This window comes from Peromyscus leucopus, chromosome 3 (genome assembly GCF_004664715.2).
Source record: "Peromyscus leucopus breed LL Stock chromosome 3, UCI_PerLeu_2.1, whole genome shotgun sequence".
Taxonomy (NCBI): domain Eukaryota; kingdom Metazoa; phylum Chordata; class Mammalia; order Rodentia; family Cricetidae; genus Peromyscus; species Peromyscus leucopus.
Window position 1 is genome coordinate 60,194,804 of NC_051065.1, and position 26,548 is coordinate 60,221,351.

At 47.6% G+C, this 26,548-nt stretch overlaps 1 protein-coding gene across 1 annotated transcript in view; it reads left to right on the top strand.

Annotated features, from left to right (window-relative positions):
* The window catches only part of Znf282 (zinc finger protein 282), a 29,801-nt gene continuing 3,253 nt past the window's right edge, over window positions 1-26,548 (top strand). Inside the window, exons 1-7 of the mRNA XM_028879638.2 lie at window positions 1-3,616; window positions 5,769-6,188; window positions 14,917-15,043; window positions 15,838-15,957; window positions 17,951-18,070; window positions 19,614-19,727; window positions 20,493-20,606. Coding sequence (XP_028735471.1) covers window positions 3,080-3,616; window positions 5,769-6,188; window positions 14,917-15,043; window positions 15,838-15,957; window positions 17,951-18,070; window positions 19,614-19,727; window positions 20,493-20,606 — 1,552 coding nt within the window. The 5' untranslated portion in view covers window positions 1-3,079. The remainder of the gene's footprint in view (window positions 3,617-5,768; window positions 6,189-14,916; window positions 15,044-15,837; window positions 15,958-17,950; window positions 18,071-19,613; window positions 19,728-20,492; window positions 20,607-26,548) is intronic.

The window sequence follows — 26,548 nt, forward strand, 5'->3', positions numbered from 1 at the left end:
TCCCGAGTGCTGGGACTAAAGGCATGCGCCACCACGGCCCGGCTAAGAAAACTTTTTTTAAAGACTTAATCTCAAGTAGCCCAGCATGGTCTTGAGCTTGACATATAACCAAGAATGACCTTGAACTCCTGATCTTCCTGTCTTCACCTCCCAAGGGCTGAGACTACCACATTATATCCATACTATGTAATATTCACAAATATAAATATATATATGGAGAATATCAGGTCAGGAAGGTAGCAAGCACATTCCTGGAGACTTGGTTTTGTTTAACCAAACCAAGCAGAATTCAAAATTAAGGATGTACATGAACTTATATAGGCCAATCAATTCTTGGCTTCTAGTTTAAAATTTTAAAAAATTAAAAATAGCCTAAGAAATGCAATATCTACTAGCCAACCTCAGTGAATAAACAGGATAAACACAGTTACCAAAGATAATTAAACCATGCTTACATTATTAGCCAGTAGGATTTAGGGTTTTCATTTTCATCGTATGATCTTGTGGGGTAAGGACAGGGAGATATACAAATGACTGTTGGACTGGTTTGTTCGTGGCTGAACATGAGAATGACCTGGGGGGCTTAGGAAATACTTAAAAGTATCTGGCATGGCTTCATTGCTCTGTGACAGAGAATGGATTTTATTTTTTCAGGTTCCCTCAAGTGCTTCCAGAGTGCCCGTGAGAATTAGAAGATCATGAATGAGAAAGTTGGTTATTGAACTGGAAATAGCCTAAGTTGGCCTGCTTTCCTAGAGCAGCGAGTGGGGATTATAGAATAATAAAGGGTCTTTGACTCCCTAGTGCGAAGCCATAATTTTATTCCAGAGGTAGGTCTATAGCCATGCACATGCCAACAGGGAGGAAAGCTTGAGTCTATGAGGCTGGCCGTGTTTCCTAATCCCACTGGCCACCTTGGCAGTCCCATAGCCTTTTTTTTTTCAGGGGTGGGGGTTGTTTATTTGGTTGGTTCATTTTGTTGTTTTTGAGGGTGGCTTAAGGGCAGCCCAGGCTGGCCTCGAACTCTTGATCTTCCTGCCTCAGCTTCCAGAATGCTGAGATGGTAGATGTTCAAAATCACATGTGGAAAGCCTGCTTGTTAAATTAGGGATGAGGCCTAATTTAGTAGATAGAAACCTGTTATCCTCTTTACATAAGCCAAGAGAAAGCCTAGCTATTTCCTTTATCAAATAAAACCCCACTTGCCTCTGCCTCCAGAGTGCTGGGATTAAAGATGCACACTGCCATGTTGGCAAAGGGGTGAAGTAACTACCTGTTCTGAGTGCCTACTATGTGCCAGACATTAGTTTATAATTTTTCAACATTAAAATAGACTAGCATACCCCCCATGTATATATAACATTGGAGGCTTGGAGAGCTTTAGGAAATGGTAGATAAATGTTCTGGAAATTCTGAGTTCCCTCTTTTGTCCTCTGTCCAGAGCAATAGCTATAGAATTCTTGGAGACAAGATGGAAATAGTCAATATCCATCTGACAAGTTAAGGGCCAGGCCTAAGTCTATCTCTTGCAGAAAGTGTACATTAACTATGATACTTTGACCAGTTGCCCATTTTGCTCCTCATAGTTAACCAGTGGTTGCTGGAGACTGCTCTAACGAAGACTAGACACCCCCAGTGCGGGCTGTCCTGCAGCCTGGGATAGCTCAGCTTCCTCCGTTCCTTGGTCATCACAGCACCTCTCACAGGGTCCATGACCAGTGCAGCTCCAGCAGCTCCCCCATCGTGCACGTCCTTGCTTTTCTCCCAGAAGAAAAGCGGGCATGGATTATAGCATTTTGTGCCCCACAGTTGGTAGGCCTGGTAGTTATAAAATAATGCAGCTATGTTGAAAATGCACATTAGAACCTGTCTGAGCATTTTGTTCATATAAAAATGTGAACTGGACCGCTAGCCCAAGCAGAAACTGCCACAAGGTAAACGTGTGAGTGGCTGTGGGAAAGTCCACCTGCAAAGAGGTAACTGAATTAGATGGTGGTGTCACTTGATAAAAAGGGACATTGCTATGACTCACTACACACTTAAGATGGGAAATCGTATTAGTTTTATTCTGAGGAGATAGCTTAAACACTTGGGACTAACCTAGTCCTCCGTTTCCCATCTCTAGGAAAGAGGAAATAGAGTTGACCTCCCATAGGTCAGAATATGTCCTCGAAGATGTGGATTGCTGGTAGAAGCATATTTGTCTGGAGCTTTCCAGGCTGGACTTGCCTGGTTCCTCTCATAATAGTGGACATGATATTTACAATGGGATATTGCACTAGCATGCATGCACAGCCTGTATCCAGGAAACGGGGAGAGAAATCACTGGCTTCTGGAAGCGAAACCTTCACTAGCCCCAAAGCTCTTGAGAATAAGCCTGTGAAATACTCATTTCTGTATTCTGGAAGCATACCTAACAAAGCACCTGATAACTGTCCTTCTGAAGATAGCCCCTCTGGCACCCTCCCCCTCCCCACAGCCTCATACTGTTCTCAATTTTAAGTGTAGTAAAACTCATGGCTTCCATCAGGTCTGAATTTCCATAAGATGATAAGCGTTAGAGAGCTCTGCCCCCGGCAAGATACAGCCTGGTCATTTAGGAAGACAAAGTGGACAGTATGCAGTAGATAACTACAGGGACTTATCATTGGGAGGTGATTACTTTTTTCTTTTTAAGATGGCCTGGAACTAACTCTGGAGACCAGGCTGGCTGTAAACTCAGAGATCTACCTGCCTCTAGATAGTGCTGGATTAAAAGTGTGCACCACCACGCCTGGCAAAAGGGTTAGGGTAACTACCTTTGCTGAAAGCCTACTATGTGCTAGGCATTAGTTCCTAAGTTTTCAGCATTAGAATAAGACCAATGTACCATCCCCATCATCGCTTATATCGAACACAGGAAGCTTGGGGACAGTAAATATTCAAAAATCACAGCCAATAGTGATTTTGCAGTTTAAACCCACGAGTATGTAACCACAAAAGCCACCTTCTGCCTAAGCAGAATCTTGACACATAGTAGGTGTTCAGTAAATATTTCCATAAAATTTTCACAAGGGTGAGGCACCATTTTTCTCCTGGGATGGCCAATGCATTCGTAATAAGTAATAGAATAAGTCATAGAAATCAAGCCCATAGTCCAGGCCCGAGCATGGCTTGTGACATGAAGACCGACCAGCCCAGACCTAGAGGCCGGGTTCGCCGCCACATCTCCTTTTTGGGGGGCGGCGGTGGCCCCCCAGCCTGGAGTGGCCCCGGCCAGCCCTGCAGGCGGGCAGGAGCTCCAAGGCCATTGGCTGGCGCGCGGGCTGCGAGGGGCGGGGAGCGCCACCAAAGGGGACTGTTTGCTCCTACGGGCTGTAGATGGAGCTGTCCGGCCCCGGCAAGGGGGAAGGCGCCTGGAAAACGTTCTTCTTCTCCCTGGCCGGCCCGAGCGGGGAACAGCACTCCCAGGATGCAGTTTGTGTCAACACGGCCGCAGCCTCAGCAGCTGGGCATCCAGGGCCTGGGGCTGGACAGCGGGAGCTGGAGCTGGGCCCAGGCTCTGCCCCCGGAGGAGGTCTGCCACCAGGAGCCGGCGCTGCGTGCGGAAATGGCCGAGGGAATGCCGCCCATGCAGGTGGGTGCAGCGCCCGCGGGCGCCATGGCCGCGCCGCTGCCGTGGGGGCGGGGCGGGGCCGGGCCTCGGGGAGCCTCGCGGCTGCCGCGGTCCCGGGCGGCCGCCGGACGGGCCCGGCGCAGGCCCCGAGCGCCAGGCCCTTCCGCGCCGCCACGGAGCGGCTGCCCGGGCCGGTGCTGCCTGGGTCCAGGGCCCATGGGATGCAGGAACCAGCGCTGTGCTGCCCCGGACCTGGCGCGGCCGTGGCCGCTTCACTGAGCCAGGACCGGGGTTCCTCTTGGCGTCCGACCCGCCTGGGTTTGCGGCAGGCCTTTTCCCGACCCACAGAGGGAACAATTCTACCATGTTTACACTGTAGTCAGTTTAATAAAAGGGTTTAAAGCTGTTTTATTACTGTCTTTCTCCGAGAATAAAGAGCAGCCCACTTTTCCTCTGTGCAAGGGGTGAGCCAGGCAAGGGCCTGGGAGGGGACTTTGTCGTCTTGGTTTAGCAAACTTGGCTGCATATTGGAATCGCCTGAGCAGCTTAAGACAACTGACTACGCCCAAACCGCATCCCTGAGCGTTGTCTTGGGGTCCTGGGGGTGAGGGAGAAGGCTCCAGTTGTTTCTTTAGGCTCCGCAAGTGATCTCAGGGTGCCTAGGACCTAGCCGGCGCGGCCTTGGGTATAAAACACAAAAGAGGATTCAGAGTGGCTACAGATCACTGTCTCAGAGGGGAGGCTTTAAGTTGCCCCAGGACTGGACTCCACAGAAGGCCCCGGTGTCCCCACCTGACTCTCAGCCAGGACTTAGGATGTGACAAGTCAATCTGGAGTCACTGTGTTTGGCTTTGAGCAAAAGGATCAGCAGTAGGTCTTCAAACCTGGTGAAATGCAACAGCCTCTGAGTTCCCAAACTTCCACTGCCACTCTTACCCCTTCTCTGGACAAGGCCCCAGTGGGGCCTCCATAAGCCCTGTGGATGGCACCGGTGGCCAGCCAGCCACCGGGACCCGGCAGGGGCTGCCATTCCTAGGGCCCTGTTCTCTCTCCGCGTCAGAGAAGAATTCTTAGACACTGTGGGGTGGTCCTCTGGCTGTCACTGCTTCTCTGAACCTGAGAAAGTAGTTTGTATTATTGTCGAAGGCCTGTCTAGCTCACCTCACAGCTGGAGGATTCCACTTTTCCCAACGGCAGAAGCAGGGAGGACAGAAAGAGAAAGGGACCCTTCTCCCTGTCCCGTGTGGGACCAAGAGTCGTTGTCGTCCCGTGTGTCATCCAGCACACCCTGGCCACCCTCCACTCTCCTTTCTCTGCCATAGGGCTCAGCTCCCAGCCTGTACCTCCTGGAAAATAAAGAAGGAGGCTCTGGGCCATGGGGAGCCCCCTCGTCTGGAAGCAGAGAAGGGAGGGTAGAGTTTTTCCCTTTAGTCCTCATGGCACGGAAGAATGTCCCCTCTTCCTAATAAGCGATATTGCCTAGTAAACCTATTTTCTTTTTGCACAATTATGAAAAAGTAGCTGTGTGTAGAATTTAACGAGTCCTGGTAGGCTGTCTAGCCTAGGTGCTCGGCCTCCTCTGGCCTAATAGGAGTGACAGGGGCTGCGTGTCTGCAAAGTGTTTGTGTTACCTGTGGCACCTGGAACCAGCTGGCAGTGCAGGGCGGTGCTCAAGAATGACCAGCTGCTTCTTTGTTCCCCCATTTCGTCATCTGTAAAGCAGAGATAATCCTTCTTGCCCTAACCTGCAAGAGAGATTGCTCAGAAGATTAACTTCAGACAAGTTACATGGAAATTCCTCCCTTGAAACAAAGAATGAGAGCCAAATGGCAGGTTTGTCATTCAGTGTGGCCCGTGAGGAAAGCGGCTGCTCTGTTCAGAGAAAGGTCTGTGACCTGCTAGGCAGGAGGCCATGCCCCAGACTTGCCAGGGACCAAGGCAGGTGAACTAGCAACCAGCCTGGCTCTCATAAGAAGGAAGTGGAAGAGTGGTCAGTTGGATGGATGGGTGGCCGCTCTAGCTATCACTGATGTCATTAATGAGCACAGCCAGAGGTGCAGGCTGGGTAGAAGGAAGATACTCCATAGCATTTGATTGGTTATCCCGTTTTAGGCCACTTTCTCTCTCACACATGTTCTTATCCTGAGATGTCCCCTTTTCCCTTTGTACACAGGCTCAAGAATGGGACATGGACGCCAGGCGACCCATGCCTTTTCAGTTCCCGCCCTTCCCAGATAGGGCCCCTGTCTTTCCTGACCGCATGATGCGCGAACCCCAGCTGCCCACAGCAGAGATCTCACTCTGGACCGTGGTGGCTGCCATTCAGGCTGTAGAGAGGAAGGTGGACGCCCAGGCTAGCCAGCTGCTCAACCTGGAGGGACGCACAGGAACAGCAGAGAAGAAGCTTGCGGATTGTGAGAAGACAGCCGTGGAGTTTGGGAACCACATGGAGAGCAAGTGGGCCGTGCTGGGGACCCTGCTGCAGGAGTACGGGCTGCTGCAGCGGCGCCTGGAGAACCTGGAGAACCTGCTGCGCAACCGGAACTTCTGGGTCCTACGGCTGCCCCCGGGCAGCAAGGGGGAGGCCCCCAAGGTATGTGGTGAGCCTGGGGCAGGGCTAGAGGTGAGGACCGACACAGGTGAACAAACCCCTGATTTTGCCTTGTCAAGCGTAGCAGATTTCACTGGTCCGTGTTGTCTCGGTGGCTTCGGGAAGCCTGTGCTATGCCTTTCACTTGGTCCTGAGTGCAGAGCTGGCCCCATCCCCCACAGTGACCCTGTATGCTTATGTTAGAGGCTTTGATCTTGCTCCAGCTTCCCTGAGTCGTTTAGCTGTCTGTAGAACTATGGGTCTTGCTGCTTGGTTTTACTCATGTGACAATGTACGTGCTTGTCTGAACTGGAGAAAGGCTCAAAACCATGCAGCCTAGAATCATTTTTGAGTTATGATCACTGATTTCAGGTGGGCCCTTCCAGAATTTATCGAGTTCTGTTCTAGTCCCATTTCCACCCTCCTCTTGGTTCATCATCACTGCATTCCCAAGTCATGGCCCTGTTGTATATTTCTCAGAGAATGGAGGCTTCCAAAGCTGGGTGTGGTGGCTTACACCTGGAATCTAAGCACTAGAGGAGCTGAGGCAGTAGGATGGCCATGTGTTCCAGGGCAGTTTGAGCTGCATAGTGAGTTCTAGGCCAGCCCAGGCCTATAGAGTGAGACACTTTCTCAATAAAACAAAACCAAGGCTGGAGAGATGGCTCAGTGGTTAAGAGCACTGGCTGTTCTTCCAGAGGACCTGAGTTCAATTCCCAGCAAACACGTCAAGTGGTTCACAACTATCTATAACTCCAGTTCCTGGTTACCAGCATTCATTTGTGGTCTTATTAAATAAAAAACACAGAGTCAGATACAGGGGCTAAAGCCTGAGAGAGATCAGAGGAATAGGAACAGCCACAAGCTAACATCGCCTCACCAATACCTCAGCTTCCAAAAGAGACTTACTTCCTGTCTACACATGCCTATATGCCTTGCTGTTCTGCCATCTGATTTGCTCTCTCCGTCCAGCTACATCACTTCCTTTTCCTGCCCAGCTCTGTCACTTCCTGTTTGTCTGTACAGACCTCCAGACCTCCACGGTTAACTAGTGTTGGAATTTAGGGCATGTGCCACCACATCTGGCTCTGTTTCCAGTGTGGCCTTGAACTCACAGATATCCAGACAGATCCCTGCTTGCCAAATGATAGGATTAAAGGCATATGATGCCATTGCCTGACTTCTTTGTTTACTTATAAATGGCTGGTTTTTTCCTCTGATCTCCAGGCAAGCTTTATTTATTAAAGCACAAATAAAATGTCACCACATTTCAGCACAAGTAAAATATGACCATATAGAAGGAGAGAACTGACTCCCATAAGTTGTCCTGTTACATGCATGCTCATGCAAGGAAATGTAGCAAACAAACAAAAAAGATGCTTCCATAAATAGAAGTATAGAAGTTCATTCCTTGGTCTGCCATCTTGGTGTATATGGTTTCTGCCTCCACCTGCCTCTGCGGCTCTGTGTCTACCCCTACCCTTCCTTCTACATCATCAGCTGTCTCCTCTATCATAAAATCATCTTCACCATCATGCGAACACTGTACTCCTATTTGGACCCTACACCTCCTTCTGCCTCATTCTCATTCTCATCATCAGAAAAATGCCTTGAAAGAGTTATCTATATTTGTTACATCCAATACCTCCCTACCATTTTATTACAGGCCTTCAAATATGTACCAAAGCAGATAGAATATTGTGATAGACCCCTGAGTGTCCATCATGAGCTTCAGCATTCAAACTCTTGGCTGAGCTTGTTTTTTCTACTCATCATTTCCCAGCTCTTGTTTTATTTTGAAGCTAATCCTAGGCATCAGTAATTTTATTTATACCGGCCATCGTGGTACGTGCATTTAATCCCAGCCTCTGTGGGGCAGAGGCAGGCAAATCTCTGTGAGTAGGAGATCTATCTAGTCTCCATAGTGAGTTCTAGGCCAGCCAGGGCTACAAAGTGAGACCCTGTCTTTCATCATCATCATCATCATCATCATCATCATCGTCGTCGTCTTATTCATAAATATTTCAGTATTCACTCTAAAATGTAAGGACTCGTTTTAGAGTATGACAAATTCCATATTACCCTGCCTCCATCACCTCCACCATGATGTTCAGATTTTCAGTGGATTCTTTTTTTCCATTTCTTTGTTTGAATCAAAATTTAAAGAGTCATACATGATTGGATGACAGTTTTCAGGACTTGGGTCTCTCTTTGTAGTGTGGATTCTGGGGTTGAACTTAGGTCATCAGGCTTATGAGGCATACTTTTTTTTTTCTTTTCCAAGACAGGGTTTCTCTGTATAATAGCCTCGGCTGTCCTGGAACTTGCTCTATAGACCAGGCTGGCCTCGAACTCACAGAGATCCTCCCAGGTGCTGGGATTAAAGGGGTGCGCCACCATTAGGCATGAGGCACAAATTTTTATCTGCTAAGCCATCTTGCTGGCCTAGGACTTTTTGAAATCTGTAGGCTCTTCCTTCATTTCTTATCCTTCTGTGTACTCTATGTAGTAGAGGAACTGGATCCTTTGTTCTCATTGAACAGGTTCATCTATTCTCAGTATTCCAGTACATTGGTAACTGGATAACTCTCTCTGCAACCAACTTCAATCAGACTTTTTATCCTCTCTTTCTCTCCTGTTGGTCTTCCTAAGACCTTCATTATGTCCACAGTACAAGACCATTAGTCTGCTCGCTGCCATCATCCTCTTAATCCCATCACCAGTAGCAGGTGGCTACTCCTTCCTTGAAACATCTTTCATGTGGCTTCTAGGATGCCTCTCTCTCTTCATTCTCTGTCTCTCTAGCTACTGATCCTCAGTCTGCCTTGCTGGCTTGGCTTCCTCTTTTCATCTTCTGAGTGTTTGTGGAGTGGTCCTGGCTCAGTCTTAGCATTGGTCCTCATTTGCACCCCTCGCTCATAACTTCATCCGGAACCATGGCTTTAACTGCAGTCCTTTTGCTTGTGACTCTCAGATGCACCCTTTCCCATCTATCCCACTCATTTTCTTCTTGGATATCAGATTCACATTTCTTCCTGTTAACTCAGCATCCTGGATTTAATATGACCAGACTAAACTATGGGTCTTTTGCCTGAAGCCTGTTTTGTCCCAAGTCACCCTCATCTTTGCTGGTGACAGTTCCATTCTTTCGGTCTTCAGATCAAAGCCCTGGGATGCTGCTCAGCTGCTGTCGTTTTCGCATTCCTCCTCTGGTTCACCTCCATAGTCTGACCGGCCCCATCACCTGCTTTAAGCCAGTCTTGTCTTACCTTTTTATTGTCTCAATCTCTTGACCCATCTCCTGTTCTCCATCCTTGTTTAGGTCCCATACTACAGTATATTCCTGAAAGAACAGCCACAGTGCTCCCATTCACAGACCTCATTCATGGCTAAAGATGTGGCTGAGCTGGTAGAATGCTTGCCTGACATGCACGGACTGCTCCCTAGCACCTCATAAACTCTGGCATGGCAGCACACGCCTGTAATCACAGCACTGGGAGGTGGAAGTAGGAGGATCTGAATTGGAGGATCATCCTAGGCTACACGGCAAATTCAAGGCCACCCCAGGAATATATGAGACCCTGACTTTAAAAAGAAAAAAAGGTGTCATACTATACCCATCTAATGGCTTCCCATCTTTTTCTTTTTTAAATGTAGTTTACATGCAATCTTTGGTTTCATTTTTTTAATTACATTTTATTTAGGGGGATGAGGGGTAGGTACCACTGCATGTCTGTGGAGGTCAGAGGACAACCTGTCGGAGATGATTCTGACCTTCTCCCTTGTGGGTCCCAGGGATGGAACTCAGGTTGTCAGGGTTGGTGGCAGGTGCTTCCACACACTGGGCCATCACATCAGCCTCTGGCTTCCCATCTCATTCCAAATAGACATCCAAGTTTGCCACCTTCTTGACCTCACCTCCACCATACTCCCTCTTGCCCAGTACCTGCCAGATGTCTGGCCTCCTGCTGTTCTCCAGCATCATAAGATGCTCCCACCACAGGGGCATTCCTCCAGGAAGCTCCTTCCCTGATTATCTGCTTCTCTGGTCAGTCCACCAGTTCCATTGGAGTTTGCTGAGCTGTTTCTTAATCAGTGTGCCCTTCCATGGTCACCTGATTACCAAGGAATCAAGCCCCAAGTGAGTGTGGCAGCACACGCCTGGAATACCAGCATTTGGAAAGCAGAAAGATTTTGAGTTTGCAGCCAGCCTGGGATATGTATTGAGTTCAAAGCCAGCCTGAGCTACATAGCAGGACCCTGTCCAAATGGACAAATAAGCAACAGCAAGTACCAAGTTCTTCCTGAATCTTGAATATTTACTTTTTTTTTTTTGGTTAGCTTTCCCTACTCAGAATGTAATTTATTGGTTCATGACTGTGCCTTGTGTTTATAGTGGCAATCAGCTTAGAGATGGCATGTGGAACACATTTACTTAGTCTTTCTCTGAAGAGCTCAGAGCTCCTGGGAAGGGACCATGTCTCAGTATGTCTTTGTATCCAGTGGGACGCCCAGTCTATTGACACTACCAGAAGAGCTTCCCGACATCTGTGTATCGAGGGTGTAAGAAATTGAGTTGTAATAGCCCCAAGTGGATCTTGCGTCAACTGTGATTTTTGTATATATTGCCTGAGTAGCATGATCAGCATCCAGTCTCGTGTGTCCCTTTGCCTTTCTCTGCACTGTGTGCCTTAACATGTGCAGTATCCTTCCCTACCGCCACTTGTCCTGTTAGTTGGATGAAGCGGTAGGAGTCTCATGTTGCCACGTGCCATTGCATGCTAATGGAATCAGCAGGCCTGGGTTTGCATTCACTGGGCTGCCTTCTGCCTTTCCTGCTATTAGGCAAGTGTATTTTTGTTGTCTCTGAGCCTCTTCAGTTTCTCCTTAAAGACGTGTAAGTAGTGAAGCAAATTCCTAGTTGGTCCCTTTGAGCTTCATTTATAACATGAAGATGACATTGTAATTGCTTTTTGGAGTTACGAGAAGTCATTGATTTTGTTTATGGGAAAACACTATGTAGTCATTGTTAGTTATTTGTTGACAGGCAGCAAATGACCCCAAAATGGTAGCCTAAAAACTAAATCATCTGATAGTTTCTGTGAGTGAGGAATCAGGAACAGCTTGGGTGGTTCTGCTCATCAGTCCTGTGAGGTGTCGGTGTGGCCTTTGACTGGTAATACTGTCATTTGAAGGTTGACTACAACTCCCTTACCTGGTTGATTGACCCTCCCCAAGACTGCTTGAATCTACTTATAATATAGAAGCTACCTCCCAGTTTCCTAGAATGAGGGATTCAAAGAGAGAGACTAGGATGGGTGTTGTGTATTCTATGCTGTACAATTTCACTTCATTTGCTAGAAGTGAGTTACTAAATCCTGCCTGCATTCAAGAGATGGAGAATTAGGCTCTTCCAACTTGAAGGGTGTAAAAATGTTTATTGAGATAGCTCAATCAGTAACATGCTTGCAAGGCAAGCATAAAGACCTGAGTTTGATACCCAGAACCCATGAAAAATAGCCAGGCATGTTGGTGTGTGCTTGGAATCACATGCTAGTGAGGTAGAGACAGAAGGATCCCATGGGCTTGATGGCCAGCTAGTCTAGCCTAATTGATGAGCTCCAAGCCATTGAAAGCCTGTCACAAAGGAGCTGGATACCCAGGCATACATGTATACCCATGTGTGAATCTGCACACACAAACATGAACACATATGCACAAAAAGAAATCACAGGCGTGTTTTATAACCACTACAACTCTAGAGTGCCAGGAGAGTGTTCATGAATGTTGCTTACCATAGTTAATGGCTCACTGTAGGTTCTGGGGTGTTCAAGATGCATTCTCTTTATCTGTTAGGTCTAGGAAGGATATTCTCTCTGATCCTTTAGGCTTATTGTGTCTACCGATGGATTCCTAGCTAATTCATGGGTAGTCTTTCCTGTCTGCAGCTGGTCTGTAGGCCCTCTCTTTCTCAGACCATGTCTTAGATTTCTGTAGTCTGCCACCAGGAAGCTTTTAAAGAGGGATGTCTGTTTCCAACTGTATAGAAATTATTCTGAAGTTTTGACTCTCCAAAGGAATGGGAAAATAAAGTGAAGAATTGTACTGCAGATGGTGAACACACCTTGGATATATTGAGTGTTAGGTACTCACAGGTGATTGAAGAAGTGACTTAGAAGGCTGTGGAACTTTGAAGGGACAAGGGAAGCCATCCTCAGAGAGGTAACAGTTACAATAAAAACAATGGAAAGGAGAAGAAACAGCAAAGGATAACAGCAGAGCTTCGTCTAAGGAGATGAAGAAGAAACAGCAGAGCGGACAGGAGCCAGCTGAGTGACAGGCAACACAGTCACAGGAACCCAAAAGAAAGCTCCAGAACGGTGGTCTGGCCTGGCAAAGGGAGAATTTAGCAGGAAGTCATGGGTGAATTTTCAGGAGATAGTTTGGTTTTAGAGAATAGACGTTAGATTTTAGGGAGCTAAAATGTATATGGATTTTGAAAAAGAAAAAAAAAAAAACCAGACTTTTCTTAGGATATCCCAAGTAAAGAGCAGGAGCAGAGTGAACTGAAATAGCAGAGATCCGCCTGCCTTTGCCTCCTGAGTGCTGGGATTAAAGGCGTGCACCACCACCGCCCAGCTGGGTTTTTTTTTTTAATATTTTATGTATGTATGTATGTATGTATGTATCTATCTATCTATCTATCTATCTATCTATCTATCAATCATCTATTTACTTATTTCGTATGTGTAACACCCCCCCCCCATAACACAGGTGTAGAGGCAGGAATAAGATCTCCTTCCACCATATGGGTTTTGGGAATCAAACTCAAGTCGTCATACTTGGTGGCAAGTGTCCTTACCCACTAAGCCATCTTCCAATCTGAGTGAATGACGGTTTTTCTTAGGTTGAAATGACCCTCAGGAGAAAGAGCCAGTGAGAGGGAGATACCGGAGATGTGAAAGAGTCAACACTGTTTGGATTAACTTCTGCAGATGGGAGGCGGAGGAGAAATATAGAGTGGATATGGCAGGTTTGACTTAGCAAGAAGAAAAGGGCAAAGAAGGAGCTCCCTAACACCAGCCCTGGGTCAGGGAGAGGTGGGAGAAGATGCCGGGAGGCCAGACAGGGCTTGGGGAGTGAAGTTTGCAGTAAACTCCCTGGGGAACATGACAAGGTGTCAACAGGAGGTCAACACAGGGCTTCCAGAGCAGCCCTGGGGCAGCTGGCATGAGCAGATGTTGATTGTAGAATTCCTTGGTTTCATCTAGCAACCGGGAAATAAAATGGAGAAAGGGGGTTGCATGTTTCCCCAGATTGGTAGGCGTTCTCGTTCTAATTCTAGTGATGGACAGGGAGCCGTGGCCACCGCACACAGTTGTGCCTATCACACCTGCGTGGGGTCCCCTCGCGGTTTCACGCAACTGCTTGTGCACCGGCAGGCCTCGCACCCAGCCGCCTTGCACCCAGCTGCTTTGCACCCAGGCGCTCTGCACCCTGGCCCTGCTGGCTCTTCGTCATTCACACCAGCGTCCCACGTGGCCAGCTTTGTGCCTGAACATGCAGGCATGTGGGCTGGGTGGATTTCAGAGTGAGAGTCCGAAGCTGGTTCAGTAGGGATGTGAGAGGGGTAGAGGGAAGCCTGTGTGGTCAGAGAGGGAAGTTCTGGAATTAATTAATGGAAGTGAAACAACTTGGTTCAGAGTGAGGTGGTGCTGCTGGAGGCTGAAATGAGTATGGACGAGGCTCCCGGTCAGAATGAAACAGCAGCTCTCTACAGCAGATCAGAGTACCTGGACTGGCAGTGACTGGCAGTAGCCACAACTACAGCAGGACTTCCTCATAAGACAGGGCAGCATCCTGGCGCTGAGGCACATGCCTTTGGATTGTCCGTTTTGGTGACAAGATTTAAATTTGGGGGGCTGGGAAGATGACTCAGTGGTCAAGAGCACGGCCTGTTCTTCTAGAGGGCCCAGGTTTGATTCCCAGCGCCCACATGGAGACTCACAACCACTGTAAGTCCAGTTCCAGAGGATCTAGCCCCTCTCCTGGCCTCTTCAAGCCTATGGTGTACAGACATTCATGCAGACAAAACACTCATACTCATAAAGTAAAAATAATTAAATCTTGAAAAAAAAAATTAACTGTGTACACACAGGTGATCCGACCTGAAATACAGGTTTTGTTACTCAGTTTTACAGTTCTTGGCTTCCTGATTCCCACACTCGGTATCTCTCATATCCCTGTTACCCTGAACTCCCAAAGACACACACTGACTATGGCTTTGCCTTCGGTGTCTAGTTGTCTGAAATAGCAAAGGACAGGCGTCAGTGCTTAATAAAAAAAGGAAAGGGAGCCCAGAGATGGCTCAGCAGGTAAGGGCTCTTGCTACTAAGCCTGACAACCTGGATCCTGGTAGAATATGAGAAGCAGTTCCTGCAGGTTGTCCTCCGACCTCTGCATGTGTGCCATTACATAGATGCCTTTACATGCATGACAATACACAGTAAATAAATAAAAGGGTGGCACTGACAGCATTGCTGTTGGATGCCCAGGAAGGCCAGCTACGGGGCATTCTGAATCCATAGGACGGAAGGGATGGGACCTGGGATGTAGAAATTGGGGTGCTGGGAACAGAGGCCACGCCCTGAGATAGGTCGGCTCTGGGGCCCCAGGAGGGGGGGGGTGAAGAACAGCAGCAGGCTGCTTACTAAAACCCTTGTTGGCCCAGGTCCCAGTGACCTTCGTGGACATTGCTGTCTACTTCTCTGAGGATGAGTGGAAGAACCTGGACGAGTGGCAGAAGGAGCTCTACAGCAATCTGGTGAAGGAGAACTACAAAACCCTCATGTCCCTGGGTAAGGCTACCTCCCCTCTGCCGGGAGAGCTCTGCTGAGGGCTCCAAGATGTAAAGGTGTTGCTGAAAGTCTTCCTGTGTCCCGCCTGGTCTGCAGCCGCTCAGACCCAAGTAAACACACAGAGACTTGTATTAATTAAAACTGCTCAGCCATTAGCTCAGGCTAACTACTGACTAGCTCTTACCCTTAAACTCAGCCCATTCTGTTCATCTATATGTCACCACGTGTTCCATGGCCTTACCTGTGAATCATTACATGCTGCTCCCTGGATGACCGGTTGGCGTCTTCTGATGCAGCCTTCCTCTTCCCAGAATTCTCCTTGTCTGCTTATCCTGCCTATACTTCCTATCTGACTACTGGCCAATCAGCGTTTTATTAAACCAGTGTACAAAAGCACTATCCCACAGCATAAAGGAGCCTAATGGAAAGGAATACGAAGCTTTTTATGATAAGATGAAAATTAAAAGGGTGACAGCTGAGCCTGTCACTGTGGTAGTGTATGTGACACTACTGTTACTCTAGAATACCACAAAATAGCAAGCTTATACCTCCTTGTGTTGTATCCTAGCAGCCTGGGTTCAACCACGGGCTGTGTGCTCTTGACTTTTGGAAACCAGTTCTTTCTACATCAGAAGCCTCGGATCCTGTTGGCTTGTTCTCAAGGTTCCTTCCTTACTTAATGACTACCATGCTGAGGAACACTGGTACCAGAGAGCCCGGCTGCATCACCTCAATCTGAATTCACTAGTCAACTTCACAGAACCCCTCTTTCCCGCTTTCTCTCCATCTCACAGACACGGATGGCCCGGTGTCCAAGCCTGATGCTCCAGTCCAGGCAGAACCCAGGGAAGAGCCTTGTGTGTGGGAGCAGCAGCATCCCGAGGAGAGAGAAATCCCAGTGGCTGCAGACACAGGTGATGGCCGCTGAGCTAGGGGTGGGGATAGGGAGGAGCAGGGGAGAAGAGCAGGGCACCCTGCACTCAGGCGAGGAGTGGACTGTGTGGGTCAGGCCAGCACAGCTCTTAATGCTCCTAGGACCCAGGCTGCCACAGTTGTAATGTGATCACAGGTCATGCCCTCAGGGCCTAAAACCATGCCATGCTTACCGGCCTTTGATAGCTCTGAACTTTCAGCCAGGGAAGAGACGGGATGTGGTATACATCTTTAATCCTAATGCTCAAGAGGCGTAAGAGGCAAGTTGATTTCTGTGAGTGTGAGGCCAGCCTGGTCTATGTAGAGAATTCAAGGCCAGCAAGGGTGGCATATTGAGACCCTATCTCAAAAAATAAAAACCAAGTAAGGAAGGGCTCCCAACTCACCCCAAGTCTCTTCCCTCACTCATAAGGAAACCATTAGTCCTAAGAATATCATAGTTAGAAACTTTACTGGGATGGAAGACACTAGGGTCTAGCCCAAGCTCTGCCTTGGAGGACTTTCCTGGGTGCCTCTGCTTCCTGAACAGTGTTGGGCAAGGTGTGGAGTGATGCTGTACTGGTGTCCTCTGCTTCACTTATGAACTCTCACCCATTGGCTCTCGACCCAACCACTATCTTTTAAAAATATTTTCATGGGAATTTCCAGCACTGTCCTTTCTCCTTTTAGATCTTTAGTTTTATTATAGTTTATTGGTCATAAAATTCTCCCTTTTAAATTATTAACTTGGGGCTAGAGAGATGGCTCAGTGGTTATGAGCTTTGGCTACTCTTCCAGAGGTTCTGAGTTCTATTCCCAGCACCCACATGGTGGCTCAAATCTATAGTGGGATCCGATGCCCTCTTCTGGTATAAAGGTGTACATGCAGATTGAGACTCCCCCACATCATTAGCGGCTCCTCCCCATTTCCCTTTCCTGCAGTCCCAGCAAGGTAGGCCTGCCTCTGTCTCTGTGGATTTCACATGATACATGTTTCATTTCAGTGTCTTTCCCAGGCTTCATCAAGCACCACGGATATTCTTTGGCAGTTGTGGTTACAGATTCTAATATTGTATGGCAGATTTTTACATTTTGGGCCCTGTGGACTCAGCAGTTTCACTGAGTTATCAAACTATCATCAGTCACAAAACAAAGCCAGGACCACCCCCCCACTTTAGATGAAACGGGCATTCTGAAATTCAGAGAGGTTTCACGGAGCAGGATGGTGGTGGGGTCGAAACCAGGGTCACCCTCTTTGGGTCCTCACCCAGTCTCTCCTGTTGCCTAAGCTGTCTTCCACCAAGAGCTATTACATTGTCCTAAAACACTCCAGAAGAAAAATGCCCTGTTGGTCACAAAGCATATTCTGTGAAAAATATAGGTTGTTGGCTTTCATGCTTAAGGATACTGTTTTATTCACCCAACATCAGGATTTGGTTGTGCCCTGCCCAGCCTGATTGCTCCATAGAGCAATATGTTTGTGTCTGGCCACTAGGGTAAAAAAAAAAAAAAGAAAAAAGAAAAACAGGGTAAGTGACTTCTGCACAAACGTGCTCCACATTCTGGTCAGCCCCACCAGTTATATGCTACGCCGTCTCCAAAGCCTCTGTTTGGCTTCTCATACTTCATGCTGCTGTTGGCCTAGTCTTTCTTCTTTGAGACATGGTCTTACTCTGAACCCAACCTGGATTAGAACTCATTATGTAGCTCAAACTGACCTCCAACTCATGGTGATCCTCCTGCCTCAGCCTCTTGACTGCCAGGATTGCATCCACGAGCCATCATATCCTTTTTCTTATCCCTTTTTTTTGAATATTCTAACTTCTCTGTTACTGGGACTCTCTGCTCCACAGGGTCCCACATGACTCCAGTAGGGAGCCAAGATTCTTGTACTATCCCCTGGAAGTGCTGACAACCATGATTCTGACCACGGAACATCTCGGTGGACAACATGCTGATAAAAGATTCTAAGAAGTGTGATTCTCTCTTCCCCAGGAACAGAGCCCCTGGTGCCTGCACAGGACATGTCCTCCCAGGTGAAGCGAGAGGAAGCCTTGTGTGTCCGGGGCCAGAGGGGCCTGGAAGAAAGAGCCATCCCCACAGAATCCATCACTGGTAAGTGAGCCAAATCGCCACTTGGCCCAGGAGTGGTGAGGCGAGGTATGGTCTGTAACCCCTGAGGGTGTCAGGCTGGAGGGCCGTGCTAGCAAAGGAAGAGCTATGAATGTAGAACTGGACTGAGACAAGGCTTCTGCAGAGTACAGACACGGTGTTCAGCATTGAGGGTCCAGAGCCACGTTCAGCTTTGCTTATTTGGTTTTTCTCCACTGTCTAGTAAGTTTTGGATTGTCCCTCTGTCCTTATAAAAGCAGCTTAGTACAAGCACTTTATTGGGCTCTTTGGGTGGCAGAATATGGAAGCCATAAGATCTGTCCCTGGACCCAAAGATACATTACACAAATATTTATGGGCTGCTACTTCCAGGCCAGGCACCCTGTTGCTGGGTGCCATGGGGAGCTGCTCCTCCATGGTGTTTTAGCTGGGCTGTATTTAGATGAGAATCTGCTATGGCAGGTGTGTGCATCATGTACATGTACATATGGAGAGGGATTTGTTTAACTGGCTCATGTAGTGGCTGACAGATCCAAAATTTGCTAGCAAGTAGGGGAAGACTGGGGTTGCAGCTCCATTCACAAGATTGTCTGCTGACAGAATCCCTTCTTCCCTGGGTTGGCCATCTTTTTTATTAAGACCTTCACCAGGTTGGATGAGGCCCATCCCCATTATAGTGGATCATCTGCTTTATTTAGTCTACTGACTTAAATGTTAATCTCACCTAAAAAAACCAAATACCTTCATAATAACATCCAGAATGATGTTTGACCAAATATCTGAGTATTGTTGCCAAGCTGACTCTAAAAGTAGCTATCATATGCTACTAGTGAATGCTCCATCCCTCCTCCAGGAAAGCCTGAGACACAACAGGCAAGTGATAGCAGCTGAAGGGCAGGATCTGTGCCTTCACTGGTTGTCAAATGGGTTCCTTAAATGTATCAAGTCTCTAGAAGCCATTAAGAGATAAAAAGGCCATGTAAAGGATAAATTGGGTTTGATTTAAAAAAAGAAAGAAAAAATTTTTTGATACAGAGACTAATGTAGCCAAGGCTAGCCTCAAACTTCCTATGTAGTCAGGGTGACCCTGATCTTCTGATCCTCCTGCCTCCACCTCCCAAGTGTGGGGATTACAGGTGTTACATACCAGTTAGAAGCCTGTGAAAAAAAGATGTTTGTCTTAGAAAAGTTCCATTCAGATACTGATGAAAGGCTTCCTGGGGAGGGCTGTTTTCCTGGAAATGCCTGCACGGGGTCCCTTCTGTGGAGGTCATAGCACCAGAGGAGAGCTCTCATCCTGGTTAGTTAAGTCTCTGGAGACATTCTGTATCCTATTCACTGCCCTGTGACATCCACTGACCTTCAGCCACAGCTCCATTCATTATGGCCAGAGTGGGTGCGACCTTTAGTTAATTGGGATAATTTATTCATTCTTATCCTTGACTTTTAGGGAAAACAAATAATTGCATGAAATCAGAGTCACTACAAACACAGACTGGTGGGAATCCCTCCTCTCTAACACCTTTGCCTTTGTTCTCCTGAGTAGACTCCCCAATCTCCGCCCAGGACCTCTTGTCCCGGATTAAGCAAGAGGAACAGCAGTGTGTGTGGGACCAGCAGGACTTGGCAGAGAGAGATATTCCCACAGATCCCAACTCAGGTGAGAGAGATGTCAGAGTGAATTACTAAATTTGGCATTCATTGTGTCCATGGAATGATACAAAAATTACCTTAGCATTGCTTTTTGAAGATTCAAAACAAAACTCTTCTAAAAGCTATGTGATTTATGTGTCAAAGAGCAAGTAGTTTATATTTTCTAGAATTCCTTTCCCTTTTTTTCCAGGACCTATTTTATTTTTACTTATTTGTATGTGGGTGCCTACAGAGGCCAGATTCCCTGGGGCTGGAGTACAGAAAGTTATGAGCTGCCATGTGGGTGCTGGGAACTGAACTTGGGTCCACTGCAAGAGCAGCCAGTGCTCTTAATCACAGGGCCATCTCTCCAGTCCCTTTCTGGAATTTCATTTGTATCTCCCCTGAAAATTCTGGGGAGGTTCCAGCTGTTTAGGGAAACTCACCCCTCTGGGCTAGGGTTGGTTTATGTGAGTTCGTAGAGTCGGGAGGTCTCACCCTACCCTCTGTATCTGGGAGAGAGGATGGCAAATTGAGCCTAGGAGTCCATTGAGGGGACCAGGCAGATGGAAGCAGAGTCCCCTCACAGAGTCCCCAGGTCTTGCCGTGGGCTTGTCAGTGGCTGCTGCTTTTGCACTATTGGTCAGGCCAGCCAGCTGTGACTCTCCCAGCCTTCAAAGCTGAGCTTCCCTCCAGCATAGCCTGGCCTGGGAGTCTCTCTGGAGTTCAGTGGATAGTGGATGCTCAGAGAAAATGAATGAAGTCTTAAGATTGCCTTTTTTCCTGACAACAGAATCTCTCATCTCAGCACATGACATTTTGTCCTGGATCAAGCAGGAAGAGCAGCCGTATCCATGGGGCCCACGTGACTCAATGGAAGGAGAGCTTGGACTAGACTCTGGCCCAAGTGAGTAATATGTGCCTCTTGTAGAAGCCTGAGGTACTTGGTTCAGAGCAGCTGAAGCCTGATGTAGCGCTCCTTCCTCAGCCTACTCCTTCTAGGGTGATTTTGCTGGTCACAGCCTTTAGAGTCTGGAGGAACTATCACTGGATGGGAGAGGTGTGAGTCCTCGTTTGAAGTGGAATTTAGAGCAGTCTTTTTTTGCAACCTGTTGACAAACTAGGATGATGTAGGGGAGAACCAGAAGATTGGCCACTGGCATTGGAAGAAATGATAATAGCAGCCACCTCAGTAGCCACCATTTCTAGATTTGGCATTTTTAATTTACTTAAATTTTATGTTTTAGAGTGTTTTGGGCAAAGGCTCATGTAGCCAAGGATGGCCTTGGACGCCAGATTCTCCTGTTTCCACCTCTTCAGTGCTGGGATTATAGGCCTTTGACCACAAACCTGGTTTTATGTGGTTCTGAGGATCAAACCCAAGGCTTTAAACGTACTAGGGTAGGCATTCTAACAACGGAGGCACATTCCTGGCCCTTTAGGTCTGGCCTTGAAGGCATAGGGACTAGCTCAGCAGGCATTGCCAGGAAGGTCTGCTCAGCCCTTGTCCTTGGCCCCACGGTCCCCTTTCTCCAGGTGGGCCCGAAGGAGCCTTTCCTTGGGTCTTGCAGGCGTAGCAACAGATCTGGGAAAGGCCCCAGAAAACTTGCTATGCTTTGCAAAGGGCTATTGCCTACTTTAGTTTGGATATGATAACTCACAGAACATTTTGAGTCAGGGTATTTTATTTGGGGGACATCTTTGAGCCCTAGAATTTGGGAGGCAGTGCCCAGAGTTGCAGAGGCATGAGGATCTAGAAATGTTTGTCCCATCAGTTACTACAGCCTTTTTGCAAGGCTTCCCTTCTTTCTTCTGGAGGGAACCTGCCTCCTGCTTATTAACACTAGCATTTGGAACCAGCATTTCACCTGTGGTCCTTTGGGGTTTAAGACGGCTCTAGTACAACAGATCTTTGGTGTCCAGCACCCTCAGCAGGTGGCTCCCAATCCCTTGTAATTCAGAGGATCTATTACCTTAGCCTCCATGGGCATTGCACTCATGTGTACACACCCACACACAGATACATATAAGTAAAGTGAGATCTTTAAAACCTTTGGATTTATTTAGTTTAGTTTATGTGTATAGTGTTGTCCACATGTATGTCTATGCACCATTTAAATTTGGATGTCATTGGATCCCCTGGAGCTGGAGTTATAGACAATTGTGAGCTACCAGGTGGGTGCTGGGAATTGAATCTGGGTCCTCTGCAAGAACAGGTGTTCTTAACCACTGAGACATCTCTTCAGCCCCATAGATAATTTTTTTTTTAACGGTAGCCTTAGTACAGTGGTTTCCAGGAATAGCTAGATGGACTAGATGGATGCTTTAGAAGATGTGGTGTTATGTGTAAGAATCTTCTGGAAAGGGATTGGCAGGAAAGAGGGTGGCAGAGGCAGAGGATAAGATGCAGGAATAGGTACTAGCTGGCCGGCCAGCCTCCTTCCCAAGTCCTAGGCCATGCGCAAGAGAGAGTGCACGCACAGGGTGTCCTTGTTGGACTCAAGGTCAGACTTCAGCCCAACTGGATGTGGTATTTTAGTGAAAGAGGCTCCATATTTTATGTATTAATAAGTGTGAATTGAGACTGTAGGGAAAGATTGGAAATTTTCTAGTTCGCTAAAAACTACTGTGAGTGAGACTATTAGGCAGGTTTGGGTAGAATTTTGGAGTCCATTGGCTACTATTTGCTTCCAGAGGAGGCTGAGTTAAGCGCTCTCTACCCAGATGCCCTGGGTTTTGAAGGCACTCTCTTGAAATTTCCATGTTAACCACTGCCTTGGGTCAAAACAACGGGCCCCACCTTTTCTAGTTTCTGTTTATTGAACAGTAATTTATTAGCGCCTACTCCGTGCTCTGTGGTGTTGTAAATACACAGGGCAGGCAGGGAAGGAAGACCTTTTCCCCTGTGGGAAGGAGAAGGGCAATAAACAGGCCAACAATCAATCACATTAAGTAAAGGCAAGTGTGGCCAGTGCGCCAAGGTGCCAGATCAGGAAAACAGGGAGAAGCAAGCAAGAGGGCTTAGGGCAAAAGAACCAGGAACCTTTCCTCCTGGGAAAGGGAGAGCTGAATGTGCTCTAGACCCCCGAAAAGAGGAGACATGGGCCTGCCTATCTGAATAGTAGACTAGAGGGAAGTGCAAGGGCAAAGCCAGGGAGGCTTTAGGAGCTTTTAGGAGCTGGGGCTGGGGCAGTGGGTAGAGCTCCTATATCTCGTGTGTGTGTGTGTGTGTGTGTGTGTGTGTGTGTGTGTGTGTGTGTGTGTGTTCAAAGAACAATTTGTTGGAGTCAGTTCTCTCCTTCCACCATGTGGGTTCTAGCGATCACACTCAGGTCACCAGTGTGAAGTGCAAGAATTGAGTGCCTTTACCTACTAAGCTGTTATGCCAGCCCTGGACTGTATTCTAATAAGGAAGGAGCCTAGCAGAGGGAGTTCAATAGGGTAATGTAATAAGATCTAATTGCCTTACTCTCAAGTGTGCCTGGCCATTTTTTTCTTTTATGTTTTGGAGTGTTTTATCTGCATGCATGTATGTGCACTGTATGTATGTTTGGTGCCTGAGGCCAGAAGATGGTATTGCATCCTCTGGAACGGGCGTTATGGACAGTTGTAAGCTGCCATGGGGGAGCCATGCTGGGAATTGAACCCAGATCCTCTTCAACAGTCCTCTCCAGCCCCCTGGTTTCCATTTTTACAAGGTCAGTTCAGAAATGGGAATGGTGGGTTTAGAGCTAGATGGGAAGCTGAGGAAATGTTTGTAAGCTGGTAAGTTTGCAATAAGCCAGGTGAAGTCAGAGTAGGCACAGTAGCAGTAGTCATGGAGAGAAGGGACATGTGTGAAGGAGTCATCAGGAATGTTTCAGATCTGGATCTGAAGGGAAAGGTGCATGGCAGGACGGTTTGCTGAAATGCTCAGCCTGGGGAACAGGCAAGTAGCCATGGAAACGAAGTGTTCTGCATTTGACTCTATTCATATCTTAGGCGGCTTTCAAGTAGCTGAGTAGATGAGTCTAGGAGTCTGGAGTTCAAGAGAAAGTTTAGAGCTGGATAGGTTGAATGACTTCAGACACCATCTACATGGCACTCACTTCAGATATGAGTATCCAGTTTGTGAGGCTTCAGGCCACCTCTACCCAGGGCTCCAAATTCTGGAATTCCTGCTGCCTCTCAAGTTCAAACACATGATAGAATTCCCTGCAAAATTCAAGGATGCACTGTGCTTATAGTTGCAGTTTTATTATAGCCAATTGATTCAAATCAGAACCAGCAGAAGGAAGATGTCTGGATAGGTCTGGGTGGGTCCTTTCCCAATGGAGTCAGGATATTCCATGCTTCCAACACATTGATATGTGGCAGTATGCAGAGTACTGCCACCCAGTGAAGCTTCCCTCAGCTTCAGTGTCCAGAGTTTGACTGTGACTGTGACTGATTGAATCAACATCTTTGTGAGATCCAACTCATTCTCTTTCATCCCCTCCCTCAAAGTTGAGTGACAAATCCCAACTTTAATTATGAGGTTGATCTTTCTGGCATGGCCAGCCCCATCCTGAGTCATCTTATTAGTGTCAACTGTCTGGGGTACACACTGAGCCCATTACTACTCCATCAGTGCCCACTTGGAGCAATAAGGACACTTCTGTTAATAATTTAGAAACCTCCAAGGACTTAGAGGCTACATTCCCAGGACCAGGATCAAAGAATCAAATAATTACATTAGTTGTTTCAAGGCTTGTGGGCTGTGTGAGCCCTTAAACCACACAGACGACAGTGAAGGAAAGAAATCTCAGTAGAGACCAAAACATGGCCTCACTGAGGCTAGGAAGAAAATAATCTCTTGGATGGAAGGGAGAGAAAAGTTATGTCAATCTCCCAAGAGAGACTGAATATGCTTGGCAGGGAAGAGGCTATTGGATTATTCATGACCATGAGGCTGGAGATTATTCATGACCTTCACAAAAGCTGTTTCTAACTGGTGTGGTGGCGCACACCTTTAGTCCCAGCACTTGGGAGACAGAGACAGGTGAATCTCTGTGAGTTCAAAGTCAGCCAGGGCTACATAGGGAGACCTTTCTCTTACAAACAAAAAAAAAAACAAAAAGACAGCTGGGGATGTAGTTCAGTGGAATGCTTGCCCAGCATGTGTAAGGTCCTGAATTCAAACCTGAGCAGGCAGGGAGGGTTGATGAAGTGGTGAGAGCAAATGTGAGTGTCTCTGACTCCTGATAAAATATGGCTATGTTAAAGAACAGGGAAATGAGCGGAGGTGGCAGGTGGGGCAGGGCACATGGGATCTGGGATAATTTTTTCCTTTAGTTTATGTGTATGAGTTTTTGCCTGTGTGCATACCCAAGGAGGTCAGAAGGGGTCATCAGATTCTTTGGGACTGGAGTTACAGGTGGTTGTGAGAAGCCTTGTGGGTGCTGGAAACCTAACACAGGCCCTCTAGAAGGACAGCAAGTGCTCTTAACCACTGAGCCATCTATCCAGCACCAATACCTAGACTCTTAACCCCTTTAGAGCCCTGATTTCAACTATCTTGAGGGATAAAAAAGTTTATTCTTCTCTGTAACTAGAGCAGGCAGTTCAGGGTCAGGCTTACTTGATTTGAGGACCCAACTATGTTTTTGAGGATCTAGGTTCTTTCCGCCTCTTTCAGTGGCCACCATTGGCATGGCACCAACTTTGGGCTGATGTCAAGATCCCATCAACTATTCCAAGCATCACATACAGACCTGATGAGAAGAAGAAAGTATTCTGTTCCTACAAACTCTAAAGCAATGTTTCTCAACTTGTGGGTCACCACTCCTTCTGGGGGGTGGAGTAACCCTTTCACAGGGATCTCCTAAGACCATCAGAAAACACAGATATTTACATTATGATTCATAACAGTAACAATATTACAGTTATGAAGTAGCAACAAAAATAATTTTATAGTTGGGGGTCACTACAACATGAGGAACTGTATTAAAGGGTCACAACATTAGGAAGGTTGAGAAGCACTGCTCTAAAGGATAAGGAACCTTCCAGAAGTCTCCCAGGAAACTTCTCACACCCACTTACCAGATCTCAGTCTCTTGCTTGTATCTGAATCTAGTCACTAGCAGTAACTAGAACGTGGAAGCGCCCATGGCGGTGCACGAGCAGGCACAGCTGGAAGAGGAGGCGAGTGTGATAGCACAGTTGCAGGGTGGGAACGTGGAAGTCACTGAAGAAGTCCCTGAAGGCAAGAGCGAGGGCTCCGGGCTGTGGGAAGGGCCCTCAGGACAGGTGTGCGGTTTCTCCCGCTCATGCAAGTGTCTGAGAGAAGCTGGGGGATTGAGATTCTCCAGGCAACTGAACTGAGGAGGATCAAAAGCCACCAAGGTGTTGGCTGCTGAGTGACTGCACTGCTAGACCTTGAGTGCTGGATTGGGGCGGTAGAGAAAACAAAGACTGGGCTGCAGGGCAGGATGGAAGGTGAGGAAAGTGGACTTCTGGTCATGCTGAGATTGAGTTGTAGGTGGGTTCCCCAGGAAGCACCTCCGGGAATTAATGAGCATATGAAAGGAGTGAAGAAACAGGCCTTGGTGGAGAAGCAGCAAGGCTACACAAGAGCCTGGACTCTGTCCATTGCACCCCTTCACACACACACACACACACACACACACACACACACACACACACACACTGGTACCCAGAGCAGTGGTGAGCTTTGGGACTCTTGGCCTGGAGATGCTGGGGTGCAAGAGAGAGACACTATTGCCTGGGTGGAAGCCGTTTCTGAGCCATGCTGTGAAACGACACCACAGTTTTGTCAGAGGCCAGGCCCCCTTACATCCTGACAGGACTCACACCATCCTAGTCACCCGA